This window comes from Brassica oleracea, chromosome C6, assembly GCF_000695525.1.
Source record: "Brassica oleracea var. oleracea cultivar TO1000 chromosome C6, BOL, whole genome shotgun sequence".
Taxonomy (NCBI): domain Eukaryota; kingdom Viridiplantae; phylum Streptophyta; class Magnoliopsida; order Brassicales; family Brassicaceae; genus Brassica; species Brassica oleracea.
Window position 1 is genome coordinate 7,403,269 of NC_027753.1, and position 15,664 is coordinate 7,418,932.

At 34.5% G+C, this 15,664-nt stretch overlaps 3 protein-coding genes across 4 annotated transcripts; 1 reads left to right on the forward strand and 2 right to left on the reverse strand.

Annotated features, from left to right (window-relative positions):
- Positions 1–344: 344 nt before the first annotated feature.
- LOC106299416 (xylosyltransferase 2) lies at positions 345–2,245 on the reverse strand. Of its 2 annotated transcripts, XM_013735511.1 has the most exons (5): positions 2,177–2,245; positions 1,405–1,957; positions 1,246–1,321; positions 1,045–1,160; positions 345–880 (listed from the first exon to the last, which is right to left on the reverse strand). In XM_013735511.1, the coding sequence occupies exons 2-5, from the start codon at positions 1,952–1,954 to the stop codon at positions 378–380; spliced, it is 1,245 nt and encodes a 414-aa protein (XP_013590965.1). In that variant the 5' UTR covers positions 1,955–1,957; positions 2,177–2,245; the 3' UTR covers positions 345–377. The 2 variants fall into 2 exon arrangements, with proteins under 2 accessions (XP_013590965.1, XP_013590964.1); XM_013735510.1 differs by lacking the exon at positions 2,177–2,245 and having other exon boundaries at positions 1,405–1,994.
- Positions 2,246–5,502: 3,257 nt separating this feature from the next.
- On the forward strand, positions 5,503–7,709 carry LOC106296806 (proton pump-interactor 4). Its single transcript, XM_013733035.1, has 5 exons — positions 5,503–5,610; positions 5,764–6,078; positions 6,152–6,331; positions 6,428–6,526; positions 6,792–7,709. Exons 2-5 carry the CDS (start codon positions 5,770–5,772, stop codon positions 7,404–7,406), a joined length of 1,203 nt encoding a protein of 400 aa, XP_013588489.1. The 5' UTR covers positions 5,503–5,610; positions 5,764–5,769; the 3' UTR covers positions 7,407–7,709.
- Positions 7,710–11,481: 3,772 nt separating this feature from the next.
- Positions 11,482–12,271, reverse strand: LOC106299370 (protein GRIM REAPER). Its single transcript, XM_013735472.1, has one exon. The coding sequence runs from the start codon at positions 12,163–12,165 to the stop codon at positions 11,662–11,664; it is 504 nt and encodes a 167-aa protein (XP_013590926.1). The 5' UTR covers positions 12,166–12,271; the 3' UTR covers positions 11,482–11,661.
- Positions 12,272–15,664: the final 3,393 nt, after the last annotated feature.

Genomic DNA, 15,664 nt, shown 5'->3' on the forward strand with positions numbered 1-15,664 from the left:
TCAATCATATAGCTATAAATATAAGTATATTTATTATTTTAATGAATGCTTTTTTGGAATATTTTGCTATCTTGGGATAAAAATATTTTATTAATTTTTTAAGGTATTTTTCTCATTGAAAATTCTTCTATACACAAGTTTGGGAGGAGGAGAGACTAGAGAGTACGAAAAGTGGAAACATTGTTGCTATTATAGAACTATGTATAAAAGTATATATATATGATATTTATTATTTGTATAGTATACTCATTAGTAAGCCCTAATGAAACCACTAGGTCACTTGACATACAAGTAACCTTTAATCTATATGAAAGAATACATGTTGTATATATATTGCCTTCAACTGCAAGATTCTTCCCAAGCTTGATATCTTGACTCTATTCACACTGGTTTTGTCCTGATTTTGCTTCTGCAACTAACCTATCTACAAGCCCCTTGAGCCTCTCTGCCCCTAAACCAGGTCTGATCTTAGCCACATCTTCCACAACTGTGCAATCCTGTTTCCCACCACACCACCCACCAGGAGTGAAACCACCTTTGTTGGTCCGCATAAGCAGTTCCTTATCGATCTTATCCAAAGCACTGTCATCTCTACTGAACTTTCTAGCAAACGGAGCACCGCTGGCAATCATTGGCTCCATGTCTCCTAAGGACAACGTACGAGGATGCTGTCTCGGTGGTCTGTCCCACGCGATGTAGTGAAGATCATGGTTCACCACGGTTTTGGAGAACTCAGGGGAGTTACATATGACTGTGTGGAAGTAACCTTCAGGAGAAGAAACAAAGTTTGTGTAATACATGAGTAAAGTTCTTGGTAAGTTGTCCCAACCCCAAATGATATACTCCACGAAGGAGCGAGAGAGAGCCATCCAAGCTGATCCTGAGATAAAAACCAACAAGAAGTTTCAAACTTCATTGCAACAAGAACAGACTTATTGCTTATGCAACAAGTAATAAGTTTCACTTCATTGCAACAAGAACAAAGTTATTGCTTATGAAACAAGTACTATGTTTTAACTTTAGGGTTAGAAGAAAAGTACTGACCGGTATGTAACTTAAACGCAGTTGGTAAACTTCGACCAGGTCTGACCCAAAGAATGTCTGCTTTGTTTAGCATGTAGAGTCCAGGATCAACCATTAATGGCATTGCCCGTTTTTCACTTCACCATGAGACACCAAGAAACATTAGTTTCAGATAACGATAACTATTTTTTTTCTTTTTTGAGAAACTGAGAGAGAGCTCACTTTTTCCAACCTAAGTCACTTGTGTGGTCGATAAAGCTGACGTTGCGGTCCAAAGTTGAAAATGTATACAAAAGATCTTCAAAACATAAAAGATTATTTAGTGAAACCTACCAAGATCAAGATCAAGAACAAAAAGGAAAGAAAGATGGAAGTGTTTACCATCTTGTGTCACTAATGGATAATCTGAAGCACTGAGATTGATAAACCAATCCCAATCCGGACTTCTCTTAAGAAGAATGGCACAAGCGTGAAGGGTATTAGCCACCATTGTTGGTCCAGTATAGGTCACAAGATTAGCTTTGGTTATCATATAAACATTCCCAATCTTAGAATACATAGAATCATTACTAATGCGAGAAGCCAGCTCTAGTCTCTCGTCAAGGGATGATTCAAGATCCAAGTGAACAATGTATTGGTTTCTTGGATGGTACAATGCTCTAAGAGTTCTCCAAAGGCTTTCAATATCTCCTTTAGACCCGGAGACAAGGTAAGCAAAACGTGGGAGCTTGTCCTCCTCAATTTTTGGATCATTTGTTGCGAAATGTGGAATAGTTTCATTGAATGGTGGTCGAAATGAAGTCATTAGACCCATGTTGAAGGAGGTTGCGATGAGGACAACGCAAACAAGAGATGTGATCACAAATGAGAATACCCATTTCTTATCCATGTTTGCATACCCCATTGATGAGGATTTGTAACCATGAGACATAGTCTGACACATGGAAAAAACTCTTGCTTGAATCAAGAACCTCTTTAGCAAATCTTTTTCTGCATATACATCAACTCAGCAATCTTGGTTTAGGCCACTAGCATCATAATCATTAGTTCATATCAAACAAATAGAGATTTTATTATTAGAAATCGAAAGATAATGTTTTTGTCCTCTAAAGCCGAGGAACTAAACAAAGATTGAAGGAACAGAGATTGAAACCTGTTTTCTTGTTCCTTTTCTCTGTATTGGTGCAACGAGAGCAAGAACTGAGGTTTGATACGTTCCGAAATAAACATAGAAAAACATAGACAGTTAAAAGAACTCTCTTCTGTCGACTAAAAGTTATATAGAGATGATGAAGAGAGAATAAACTATGAAACTCTTCCCAAATAACTTTTTTTCCTGAAAAGGAAAATGTAAATCCGTAAAGTTTATATCTAACGTGTAACGCAATCAATGGATGGTATAGAGTTAGTGTCTATATGGGAGTACTGGTACAGAAGAATAAGTCTTTACAATTTTTTTTCTTTTCTTGAACACAGAAAATTGATTTGGGGTTATGCAAGTGTAACAAACGCACAAGGAAATGTGATAACAACACTTCAACCACACTCGCAATTATTATTCCCTTTCTAAAATTAATTTGCTATAATTAAGAAACTCTTCTATTTACTCACCTTTTATAACATTTTAGGAAATTTTATTAATTATGTGTTTGAGTTATAAATATATCATTCAATTCTCATAACCGATTTGATTGTACGGTTAACTTATTTGATAAATGAATTTAAACAAACAACTTTAACTTGCGAGTAGGAAAATGATTTGTATTTTTTTTCTGGTTGAGTTGCATTAACTGGATTAGAGAAACAAGCCAGTGGTAATGAAGGTACGTATGGACCACGTTTATACCTGAAATTAATAATAAACATTTAATATTCTTCTTCTTCTTTATATTAAAAATTTCTCAATACAGATTAGTTTTGATTAATTGAGACTAACATATAATTGACTATTGACCCTGAAAAACCTATGAGCTGGTCAATGAGAGTTAATAAAAACAACTTCATCTCGAACCGCGCGGATTTTTGTTTTCATTTATTTTTATATAAACATTTTGTTTTCAATTCTAAATTGGTATATATTAAAATATATATGTGTCTATCAATTTTTAAAACATAATAAATTTACGGTATATTTTTTTCACTGAATAGATTGTTTCAAACTTTCACATATATTTGTATCTTCTTCTATATATATATTTTCAGATTATTATTTCATTATTAAAATTGTAACTATATATATAAATATTAGTAAAATATTTTTTTATTGTCATATTCAAAAATATTGTAACATTTCACAAATTGAAAAAAGTTTTTTTTTAAAATTAAACTTTTCGCTTCACAGATTTATATTATCGAATAAATAATTAAACATTTAGTTTTTGTTTAATTTTTAAAATATACTATGTAGTTTAAAATTTGATTTCATTGGTTTAATGTAGTAAAGATTAATCATTGTTAGATAATATGATTTCTGTTATTTTAAAAAAAAATCTTCATAATTTTAAAATTTAACATCGACAAATATTTAAATAATTAACATATAGATGTATAGTATTACACTATTAAATGATATCTATTTAATTTATACTATCTATAAATTTAAAGGATCATCTATTTTTTAAATCCAATTATTGATAGCCCAATAAAAATTTCTGGTAGGCCCAAAATTTAAATGATAAGATTAGAGATTAAATATACCATGACTTTATAGGAATATGTCCATTAGGTACATTTTCAAAAAAATCATACATGATTCAATGTTCTGACTTCTGTTTTAATATATAAGATAATAAAATATTTTTCTATAAAAATATTAAAATAACAGCCTTTAGGAAAAAACGCGTATTTTAAATATTTCTAGCAGAAACAAGAAATATAAATAGAAAATGCGAACGTAAAAACAAAATGGCCCTGTTCGTTTGTACATCTGGAAGATGCATCCAGATGGTCCATCTAGATGTTTTATCCAGATGCTCCATCTGGGTGTTGTTCGTTTCTTCATTTCGTCCATGCATCCAGATGAATCATCTGAATGCAACTATGTTTGTTTGCTTTTCATTTTTTAGCTTCCATCTACATCCAGGTGGACTTGTTAATAAAATGATTAAAATATAATTTTTTATGTCTCGGCGGAAAAATAGCATTTTTATGATTTTGGCGGAAAATATTTTTGCGGTTTTTGAGGAAAAATGTGCTTTTGGTGAAAAATTGCATTTTTGTGGTTTTGGCGGAAAAATACGTTTTTATGGGTTTGGCGGAAAAAATACGTTTTTGCGGTTTGGACGGGAAAAGTGTGTTTTGCAGTTTTGACGGGAAAAGTGTTTTTGACGAGAAATTTTTTTTTCACGATTTTGGCGGGAAAAGTTTTTTCGCGATTTTGGCAGGAAAAGCATTTTTGCGGGTTCGACGGGAAAATACATTTTTTCCGGTTTTGGGTGGGAAAATACATTTTTCCGATTTTGGCGGGAAAATGCGTTTTTCCGATTTTGGCGAGAAAATGCGTTTTCCAGTTTTGGCGGAAAAATGCGTTTTTTCGGTTTTGGCGGAAAAATTTCATTTTACGGTTTTGGCGGAAAAATGCATTTTTTCGGTTTTGGCGGGAAAATCTGTTTTTCCGGTTTTGGCGGAAAAATTGTGTTTTTCAGTTTTGGCGGGAAAATGCGTTTCTCCGGTTTTGGCGGGAAAATTCTATTTTCCGGTTTTGGCGAGAAAATGCATTTTCCGGTTTTGGCGGGAAAATTGTGTTTTTCGGGTTTGGCGAGAAAATTGTGTTTTTCCGATTTTGGCGAGAAAATGCTTTTTTGCGGTTTTGACCGGAAAATATTTTTTGGAGTTTGGCGGGAAAATGCGTTTTTTGGATTTTGGCTGGAAAATGTGTTTTTTTTTTTGTTTTGACGGGAAAATGCATTTTTCGGTTTTGGTCGAAAAGTGCGGTTTTACTGGTTTAGCCGAAAAATGTGTTTTTATGGAAATGTGTCTTTTACGTTTTTTTTGCGGAAAAACGCATCTTGCAGTTTTGGCAGGAAAGTATGTTTTCCAGTTTTTGCGAGAAAATGTATTTTTTGGTTATAGTAGAAAAATATATATGCAAAAAAATAGAATTTAGGGTTTGAAAATAATATTTTGATTTTAAAATGTCATTTTTGTCATTTATCTTTTTGGACTGAACTAGATGCATCTGCATCCAGATGCACCATCAAGACTCACCTTCATTTGGGTGAGAATTTGAGATGAGTTCTTAAAAATCCAGTTGGGTGATCCATCTGGATGTAGCATTATAATGCACAAAACGAACATCGATTTGCATCAACGCCCGGCAAACGAACATGGCCAATATCTTTAATTAAAAAATGCTGTAAAAACAATTAAATTAAATAATTCTAAAAGATTATTAAAATGGAGCAGCAGCCTTTAGGAGAAAAAAAAAACGTAATCTTTTTTGTTTGGATATCAAGAAAGAAACAAGAAACATAAAAAATGGAAATGTGAACGCAAACATCGAGGCTTTTAATCTTCAACTCAGTTTTTCTTCTCTTATGGGATCAACAAAAAGTCTGCCCTCTCTCTGTACTTCCGAAACATCTTCTCGTATGTTCTCTTCTTCCTTAAAGCTTAAACCTTTACATCCTTTTCTCTTCAGTTTAAAACCTTTTCGAACACTTGTCGTGTTCCGAGTTGAATCAGTTTTTGTCATAATCAAGGTCTGATCTTTATCGTCTTTTTGGCGGTTTCGTGGCACAGGAACAAATGGGTTCTCCGGTTTCACTCTGCAACGGCGGCTTAGATGCGCGACGGCTAGTAATCGGAGATCTGTCGTCGAGAGAGACCACGGAGGAGGAAGACGACTACGCTGTGTTCTCCGGTGAGGAGGAAGAGGAGGAGGAGGAGGAGGAGGAGGAGGATGGGTGGAGAGAGGATCGTTTCTGTTTCTACTTTGTGAAGCAGTTCGCTTACGATGACCCTGAGATTAAGGCTAAGATCGATGAAGCTGATAATGAGATTTATAATTGCAACAGTGAGAGGATTCACATTGCAAACAGATTGAAAGCTAAAAGGGTAAAAGCTTCCTCCTTTGAGAGCCTTTTTGTTGATTTTTAATGGTCTCAAGTGTGTTGTTATCTTGGTGTAGGCTGAGAGATTGTCTCTGATGTCATCACTTGATGTAATGAAGGATCAAGAAACTACCAACAGGTTAAGTGAGGTTAAGATGGAGATGGAGTTGTTGGATGCTCAAATGGGTTGTGTGCTTGATCAAAGAGACAGAGCCTTTGAAAGGATTAAATTATTGAGGATACAACGAGACAAAGGGGTTTGTGTTTCTTTCATGTCAAAGGCTTGTTGGTGTGTCTTAAAGATCTTGTTTTTTTTTTTTCCTTCTAAAATCTAGTGTGTTGTGTTTCTGTAGAATGCCGCCTTTTTCCAGAGCCGTGCTGTCATGAAGAAGGCCATAGAGTTAGCTGCTTGTGGAAACTTTAGAGATCTTGAAGAGCTTGCTTACTCCGAGGTTTGTTTTTGTCAAGTCTATTGGGTCAATGTTCTAAAAAACGGTTTAGGCAGCACCTAGGCTTCTGACTAGTCAGCAAATACGACCTAAACAAAATGACTTAAAAAAAAAAAAAAATTAAAAGTATTAATTAGGCACCTGTCTAATCAATAATTCCTTATAAAACGCCTAATAGCGCCTACCGATTTTTCTTTTAAACATTGAATGGGTGTATGTCTCTGAGGTTTGAGTTTGTGTTCTTACTTGGTCTTTGTCTTTTGAATAGGTTGATAAATTTATGTCTCGTTGGAACAATGACAAAGCTTTTAGGGATGATTACAAGAAAAGAATCTTGCCTTCACGAAAGCTAAGGGGCAATGAGCAGATTAGGAGCTCAGAATGTGATGTAGATACTGAGAATAGAGATGAAACAGCAATAGAACTCAAGAGGTTTTGTACTGAGGAGGAGGAGGAGAGTGATAAAGAAGCTTTGAAGGAGAAGAGACGAGAAGAGCAGTTAGAGAAAGCTAGACTAGCGATGGAGAGGAAGAGGAAGCTACATGAGAAAGCTGCTGCTAAAGCTGCCATAAGAGCTAAGAAGGAAGCTGAGAAGAAACTCAAGGAGCTCGAGAAGAGAGCTAAGAAGAAGAAGGTTCTAGAGAGAACACCAGAGACAGTCACGGAAGCATCAGAGCCGGAGAAGGAGAAACCACTGAATGGGAGATCAGTGAGTTGGAACCAGAGAAGTTTGAGGTACAGACATCACAAGAAAGGAAACGAGAATGTCCCCAAAGCCATCTTGAAGCGTAGGAGAGCTTACAGGTTATGGGTTTGGAGTGTTTCCTCTGCTGCACTTGCGCTCCCTCTAGCTCTCTTCATTGTCTTCTTTTACGTTCGATGAGAGGAAGAAGAAGAAATGTAAAAGGAGATTTAAGTTAGATTAGTGTTGTGTTTGGTGTCATAAAATTTCAAGAGTAGTCAAGGAATTTGCATCCATAGAGAGTTATGAGGTCTCTCCATGGATGGAAATGTCTTTGACCATCTTGTAATTCATGATTCTAAACAGAGACATTTCATAGTTTATATGTTTTGATCTGTTTGTTGACATTAGGAACCAAGACACTCTCTTAGTGGTGATTAGTTTAATATTGTATATACATGTAAGAGTCATCATGGAATCTTTTACATAAATATAACTTTTGGATTGGCTTCTTTTGTTTGCGTTGTGTGAACCTTCTAATCAATGAGAGTTTTTCGATATGTATTAGATGTTGAGAAACCTTCTATTGGACTTAGAGGCTTCTCTCATCAACATGGGTTTACAGAGGAGAGAAGCTATGGCTGTCATTCGGCCTTTGTCTATCTAGAAAGTCCCTCTGTTTCTTGAAGAGTGTTCATTCTCATTCTCTCAATTCTTGTGGGATTGTAGGCAAAGACGTGCAGCTTCAAGAAGAGAAGTTCTTCACAGTGGCGGATCTAGAAAATATATTGAGTGGGGGCATAATTAATTAATTAATTATTATATAAATTAATTATTATTCAATAATATTCCTTAAATGTGTTCTAATATTTTTCAATAAGAATAACATTTAGAAGACAAATAAATTTGTGAAATAATATAACTAAAAAATAAATGAAGAAAAATAGTGAATATACTAACAAAATGATATGAAAAAAAATACTTGAATTCAAAAAAAAATGTATATATACATATATATTTTTTGTTTTTTTGAACACACTTGAACTCAAAATATATAAAAACAAAAGATTTAGAATGAAACCAATATAGGAACAAGGAAAAAAGAACATGAGAAAACTAATGAAACACGTGGTCAAGAAAAAGAAACCAGAAAAGTAAAGGAAAGATAAAAATAGCACTATTTAAGGTTGCAGATGGGTTCGAACGTGGGTCTAGTGGGGGCAGAAAAAACGTTTTAACCAATAAGGGAGCAGAACACATTGTTCTCCTAGTGCATTTAAATTTAATTAGAGATTTTACTGGGGGCAGCTGCCCCCATGCTGCGTAACGTAGATCCGCCCATGGTTCTTCATACAGATTTTTCTCACACTACCTTTAGAAGAATCATTTTTACTAATGGGAAAAAATTGCTGTTGTTACAGTAGTTGCTAAGGGAGCTTACCCTTTGGTCAGTTTTCATCTCTGTAGAAAATTTTCCCTCTGAAAATGTTAACTTAAGTTAAAGCTAAGTTTTGTGTGGGATCTGTCTTTTATCTTAAGCTGAGCAGTGTAGGAGGATCTAGGTTGGTTGATGTAGTTGTATTTGCTGTAACTATAAAATTAAAATGAAAAACATAAAGATCTTGCTACATTAATATTTTTTTCTACCGTTTAAAAAATATTGTTTTAGACAATGCATCTTTTCCAGCTACAGAATTTGTTATCTTTGGAATGTAGTTTTAAAAACTAATACGTTTTATCGTTTTAAGTAAAAAAGTAAACCTAAAAACAGTTTTACAGCACAATTAATCATCCCCTAGTTGCAGCTTTGAGATATAATAAATTCATGTGTTGTTGAGGTTTGTTCTTTGTAAGAGCCTAAGTATGTTTCATGTTTGTGTTGGTTTTTCATTTGTAGCATCACTGGGAATTCGGGTTTCAAGCCTGTTTTTATGACGACATTGATTCTGTCTAGCAACATTATTCAGCTCCATAACGAAATCTTTTCTTTAACATCGTTTCTTTGGCTATTTGAATTTAATGGTATCCAAGGAAGAAAAAGGAGCTCAGGTTCTGATAGTTCCTGAACTTGGTTTGTTCATTGCTTCAGCTCTGGACAAGGTTAAACCTTTCTGGTTCACTTGTAACCTGTTAACCAGTATCTTGCTCTGCAGTAATCTGGCCTTATGAATGAATCTTTCATAGGTTGGGAATGTTTCTGCAACTTGTAGTAAGATACCTTCGCTTGCTCTTGAATAGGAAGTTAGGAACCTCCTAGGTATGAATGATGAGCACCAATTCTGCTGATGTGTCTTCATTCTATATGTTGCATCTAGGCGATGGATGCTTCCTCAAATACATCATATCAACTGGGTCGCATCAAATGTGTTGCATCAAATTGTTATAGATGTGATATTGTTGGGATTATGCTCACGAGTCTAGGCACACTAGGATTTTAAGATTGGGATGCCTTCTATATATCTTGTATTCTTGTAATATTAATGTAAGCTGAATACTATCTCTAAATTTTTTTTTGAACACAAAGTTTCTTTCATTCATAATCAATCTTGTTCAGTACAATAGAAAGAGGGAATTAGCCATCCTTTTTGTCCATACGCATAACATACAACACATAAATAAGCTAAGTAAGATAAGTCTTCAACCAAAGATGACAGCGAATTCGAGACGGTGCTTGAATGCGTCGGGAGAGCCTTCACGACAAAGTCGAACAGCTGGAGAATAGTCACGTAATGTGACGTTGAGGTCCAGACCTCATCTACGAGAACTACCAAAGTAATCTCGATTGCATCTTCAAGTCCCGTGGAGACCGCTACGCAAGATGGCAAACCGATGAGGAAACTGAAGCATACACTCGGCACCAAGACCGAGGAAATACCTATTTCCATAGGAAAAAGGTAAGGTGGTAACAGTGTCTCCTCGGCAGAGGAGAATGGTCGAGAGAGAACCGAGGTTAACACGCCGGAAATCTCTGATAAAGAAAATCTCTGTAATAATCTGAAACGCTTTTTCATTCTTGAGTTTGGGCTTTGGTAAGCTTCTACTTGGGCTGTTTCTATTTGAGCTGGCAGGTTGTGTAGCTCTAATGGGCCAAACCCAATCATAAGTGAAAGGTAACCCATTGCACCTAACCTGCTCGGAGCAAAACGCGTCGAATTTTGGCTGTTTGACGGTGCCATAGGAGAGGTCACCGGAGATGCGTCGGAGAGAAACAGTACAGCCGTTGAGGAGGATCCACGCAAGGGCAGAGAGCACCACTTTAGGAGACGAGTAAAGTGAAGAAACATCTAAGAAATTAAGGTCTGGTCTCATGGAGATCTGAGATCTGATGCCTGAAAACTGGGAGAGAGCAAAACACAGTATGATAAGAGGTTCAGTCCTTACCGGAGACGGAAGGGAAGAGCTCGTTAAATAAGAACTATGCTCCAAGGGCTGGTGAAAGTACGGGACATAGTCGATCTCTTGACCCGTCTGATAGCTACTAGAGCGAGGTTCATCGGGAACTCTCCCTAAGAACCAGAACATAGCGGCGGTGAGAGAATCCTCTCGACTCGTCGCTAGAGCAGAAACCATCTGAGGAGAAAGGACCGCCGGTAGATCTGAGACAAAGAGTCCTCGGCTTCGTCGTTGCGTCCGTTGGGGTCTCCCTCCTCCGATAGAACAAATGTTGTAACACAGTAACAAACGATAGAGAAAGTGAGAAAAAGCCATGAAGATGAAAGAGCTTGAGGTTCCCGGTGACAGTGCCCAGCGCCGGCGAGAAAACGCTTCACCGGCGCCGGAGAAAGAAGATCTGGGATGTGCCTCGAAAATTGTGTCTAGGAGAGAAAGTTTGCTAAAAAATTTGGTCTATACTATCTCTAAATAATAAACTCTTTTTGCATTTGTACCTAGTCAATTTGGTGAACCACATTACATAGTTGTGTCTTTGTTACATCTGTTCCTTCTCCTTTATGCTACAACGAATTCCTCGAGATCATTTAGTTTCCTCTTTACAGTCTAGTTACCAAGAACGGAACCACAGTAAAGACATGTGATGTTGTCTCTTTAGTGGGAAAGAGAAATTCAAGGTAAGCTGTTGAAAATGAGGTTAGTTAGTGATTTATTTTAGAAATGTTGTGTTAATTGTGTTTGAATCACAGATTGGAGGGATCAAAACGAAGAAAGGAAATTTCAGTTGAAATCATCAGATATCTCTAGAAAGAAGCTGTAACAAGTTATCAAGGATTAAGTATAACATTTTATATGTTTTAAATTTTTATTTAATAATTATGTTTGTGTTACATATGTATACTCACCCACAAAATCATTACATGCGTATGCATGAAGACTTTGTATACTTATAAAATCCTCACAGTATATATGCTATAACGGTCTCTTCCACAAAAGAAAACAATATAACAGCTCAAAAATACAATATAAATTATAACACTCACTTTTCAATATTTTATAAAGTTAATTAAGCATACCCGCAATATCCATACTCACACTCAAACCCTGACTTGCACTTCCTCGTGCACTTCCCACAATGGTTAGGGTTAAAGTTAACGTACGTGCAAACACCACCGCAGCAACGCTGCCCAAAACCACACTTCTTACCGCATCGACCACAGTTATTCATGTCTCCAAGAATATTTCGACAATGCATCTTGCAGCAATGCAATAGGCTCGTGCCATTGTTCGCTTTGAATCCATTGCAAATGTTGTAACTCTCCACGTGACATCTCATTCCTTTCTTGATCTTCTTGTACTTAGAAACTAGTAGTCTAGTTTTGGATGAAACTGTCACGTTTGAGAGTATTGTGAGAGCTTCATCAAGAATGTAAAACTCGGGATCTTCTTCGTCGGCAACCTCATCACCCAAAACGGAATGAGGATTAGATGTTGTTGTTATTAGGAAGTATAGGATTAAAGAGAGAAGTGAGGTGCTTTTAATGATAGTATTGGGAATCTTAATGACCATTTTTGTGTTTTAAGTAAGAGATTAACCAAAGAGATTTTGGCTTTGGAGCAGAGAAGAAGCAATGAAAGGAAGAGTGGGACTTAAGAGAAGATCTATGCTCTTGCAAATGATGGGTATTTTAAGGCAGCAACAAACATTATTTTAAATTCTGATTTTTATATATTTAAAAGAATTTGAAAAACTTATAGGCCATTGCTTAAAATGAATTAATTATTCCTCAAATCTAGGCTGCCACAAGTGATCGTTGTCTAGATGAAGTCATACACGTTTGGATCTCATTGGTGAAAAAAGTTTTTTTTTTTTAAACGGTATAATTAGTTTCTGGAAGAGCCATAATAATATCACTGTATCAAACATGGTTAAAATCGAAATGGAAACGTTTGAACATTAATTTTGATTTACATGTTTGATCTTCAATTTTTGGGGTTATTAAGAGGTTTCAAACAAAACTCATAATTATTCAAATCTAAAATTAAATCGTAGTATAATATTAATTTTGTTACTATATACTCCATTTGTTTCTCAATAAGTGTCATTTTGACATTTTTTACACAGATTAAAAAAGTGATGAAAATATATGTAAATTATTATTAATTACACATCTTTGATCAATAGTATTTGAGATAAATAAAACTATTTATAATATCAATGCAGTTTAAAATTAATTTTTAGCTGAAAGTAAATATAATTTTCATTGAAATTGTAAAGTGATATTTTTTGCGTAACAAAAAAAAATGTTAGAATGACATTTAATCATTTATTATGAAACAGAGAGAATATTTTTCATTGTTATATGCAACACCTGGTATCTATAGTCAGTTAAGCTAATCTTTAACCTTTTTTTGACATCAGCTAATCTTCAACATTAATTTTGTTTTATCAATTACGTTCATTATTTTACTAAGTATTTGTACTTTCTGCCACTATTCATTTTCTTTTTATCTCTATGTTGATTGATTCAGAAAAGTTTTACAGTCAAGACAAATACGAAATCGTATTCCTTATTTGCGTCGTTACTTCTAATACAAACGATTTATGTATAACCCTCGTATACTCGTCATGTATATTTCTTCTAATCTATAAATGTCACAGATGATTCAGTTTTGATCAAAAGTCAAAAGGCAATTTTTGTTCTATTGTGCATTATATAATACCTTATATAATACACGTTAATATATGTAAATTCGATCTCGATTATTAACTAGATACGTGACTCCCTATAAGGAAAAACGATTAAATAAAGGAAGTCAAACGAATTAACATTAATTTAAAAATCATGAATGGACAACACACATGCATGACTGATAAAAAAACAGCACAAGTTCTCTTCAACTGCATGTGCATAAGTTGTCTCTTAAGCTTATGTTTTAATTCAAACGTAGCACGTGTGTGTTATGACGGTGGAACAACTAAGATCCTTCTTATTTGGCACTAAATACGGTAAGTGTCACATACGAGTTACGCTTACTGCGCAACCGAAGCTGGCGACCCAATGTGGGAGCTCTCTACGTGTCACTGTCAACGTCCGTGATAGTCGTATCACCACCACCGTCTAAATTGATTACTTTTCTCGGTCCATAATAAGCTCCATGAGCCGTTGACTATGAATCTATGATCATGATTGTTCATTACTTATGTATTCTGGTCATTGATTGGTTTTATTCCTAACTATGTGCCGCGCACATGACATGCAAAAGCTATAAGCTTATAAAGCCTATACGCGCGTGGAAAAAACTATATAATACGTCATACGCATTATGACAAAAAACTCTATTAACGCAGCTTATGTGAAAAAATATTTTACACGGGGGTAATATATTCATCTTATTAATGGATTGGAAGCCAGAAATGAATGAGCAACTCCACGTTTGATTACTATTGAGTGAAGGGGCAAAACACTCTACGATCGGCCCCACAACTTATTTTCGAAGAATCAAGAAGCAAACGTCAAAGATGATATATCAGCCAAGAACAAACGATAGAAGATACGATGACTGTGTTAAAAAAACGATACGATGACCACTTAAAATGCAATAAACAGATCTTATAATCTAACTAAAAGCTATAAAACAAATACAGAAAACATTTTGTTTATGTACATAAGAAATTTAAGTTGTTTATTCAGACAACAAGTAAAATTTTTGTCGCTAAAGATTTACAGTTGAATCTATCTAGAATGTACGTGTTCCACAAAAAAATGTTAAAGAAAATCTTTCTGCAATTGGCGTGATGTACAACATGAACTCACAAGTCACAAGTCACAACATGACTCAAGAGTTTAGCAATCACATATGCCGTTTCTTAGAAACAATAACATATATGGTACTCTTATATTTCTCTGTAATAGTAACTCAATGTGCTATTTTGCCGTAGCAATAAAAAGAAAACTGGATGATTTGGTACCTAAACTAAAGTATTCTAAATCTACCATCTATTATAGCAAACTACGGTTCCGATTAACTGAAAAATAATACTGGACATAACATTTAGTAGACATAAAGAAAAGAGAATATCAGAGGACCTATTCCTCATGACTACAACTGGACTTCTAGTTTTTTTTTGAATTTGAATCGATCATAGGTAAGTAAGAATGATCTATTGCACATTCTAACAAGTACACATTGTGATTCAATAGATTTCCAAGCCCTTATTTCGACTGTGTATGACTAGGAGACCAAGGGATATACACTAGTAACAAAAATGTTTTCAATCACTGTTCAATTTAACTGTTAGTATGTGATCTAAACTTAGGCTTTTGGGTTTAGTCAAATTGGTTGTTATATTGTTACTCGGGTTAGTTAGGATTCGGTTAAACAAACATGTACAATTTAGAAATCTAGAATTGTAACCAGGGCCGGACCTGATAATTATTGTTCTAGAAGCTAAACACTCTTTTGGCCCATTTATTTTTAAAAATCATGAAACACTGAAATATGCATCTAAAGAAGTTTGAAGCATCTATATTATTAAAAAAGAAGTACCCATTTGAAAATGTTCTTACTTCATTAACTAAATTCCCTATTTTTTTTGCTTGTCTTTTTCAATTGTATTTATGAAATATCCTAAAACGAATAAAACTGTCTAATTTATTACTTGTCTTTTCAGTTATATTAATGAAATATGCTTAAATGAATTTAAACTTCCTATTTTATTGTTTGTCTTTTTTCAGTTACCTTAATGAAATATCTTTAAATAAATTTGGATATAATGTCATTTAATCAACCAAAAAAACTCATGAGTTATCCTTACGTGCATAATTTTAATAATGGAGATTTTTAAAAGCGTGCATCATTAAAATGTTACCTAAAACATGCAGCACTAATATATAACATGCCTCAATAAAACTAGAATTTGACTCACACAATTGTACGGATATTATTTTCAGTTGATTAAATTTAAAAATAATTATTTATTCAAAATATATTTAAGAATGGCTATGTTTTTAAAAATTATATGGTATTATTTGCTCATAACTCATTTGTCATTTGATAAATTGTTA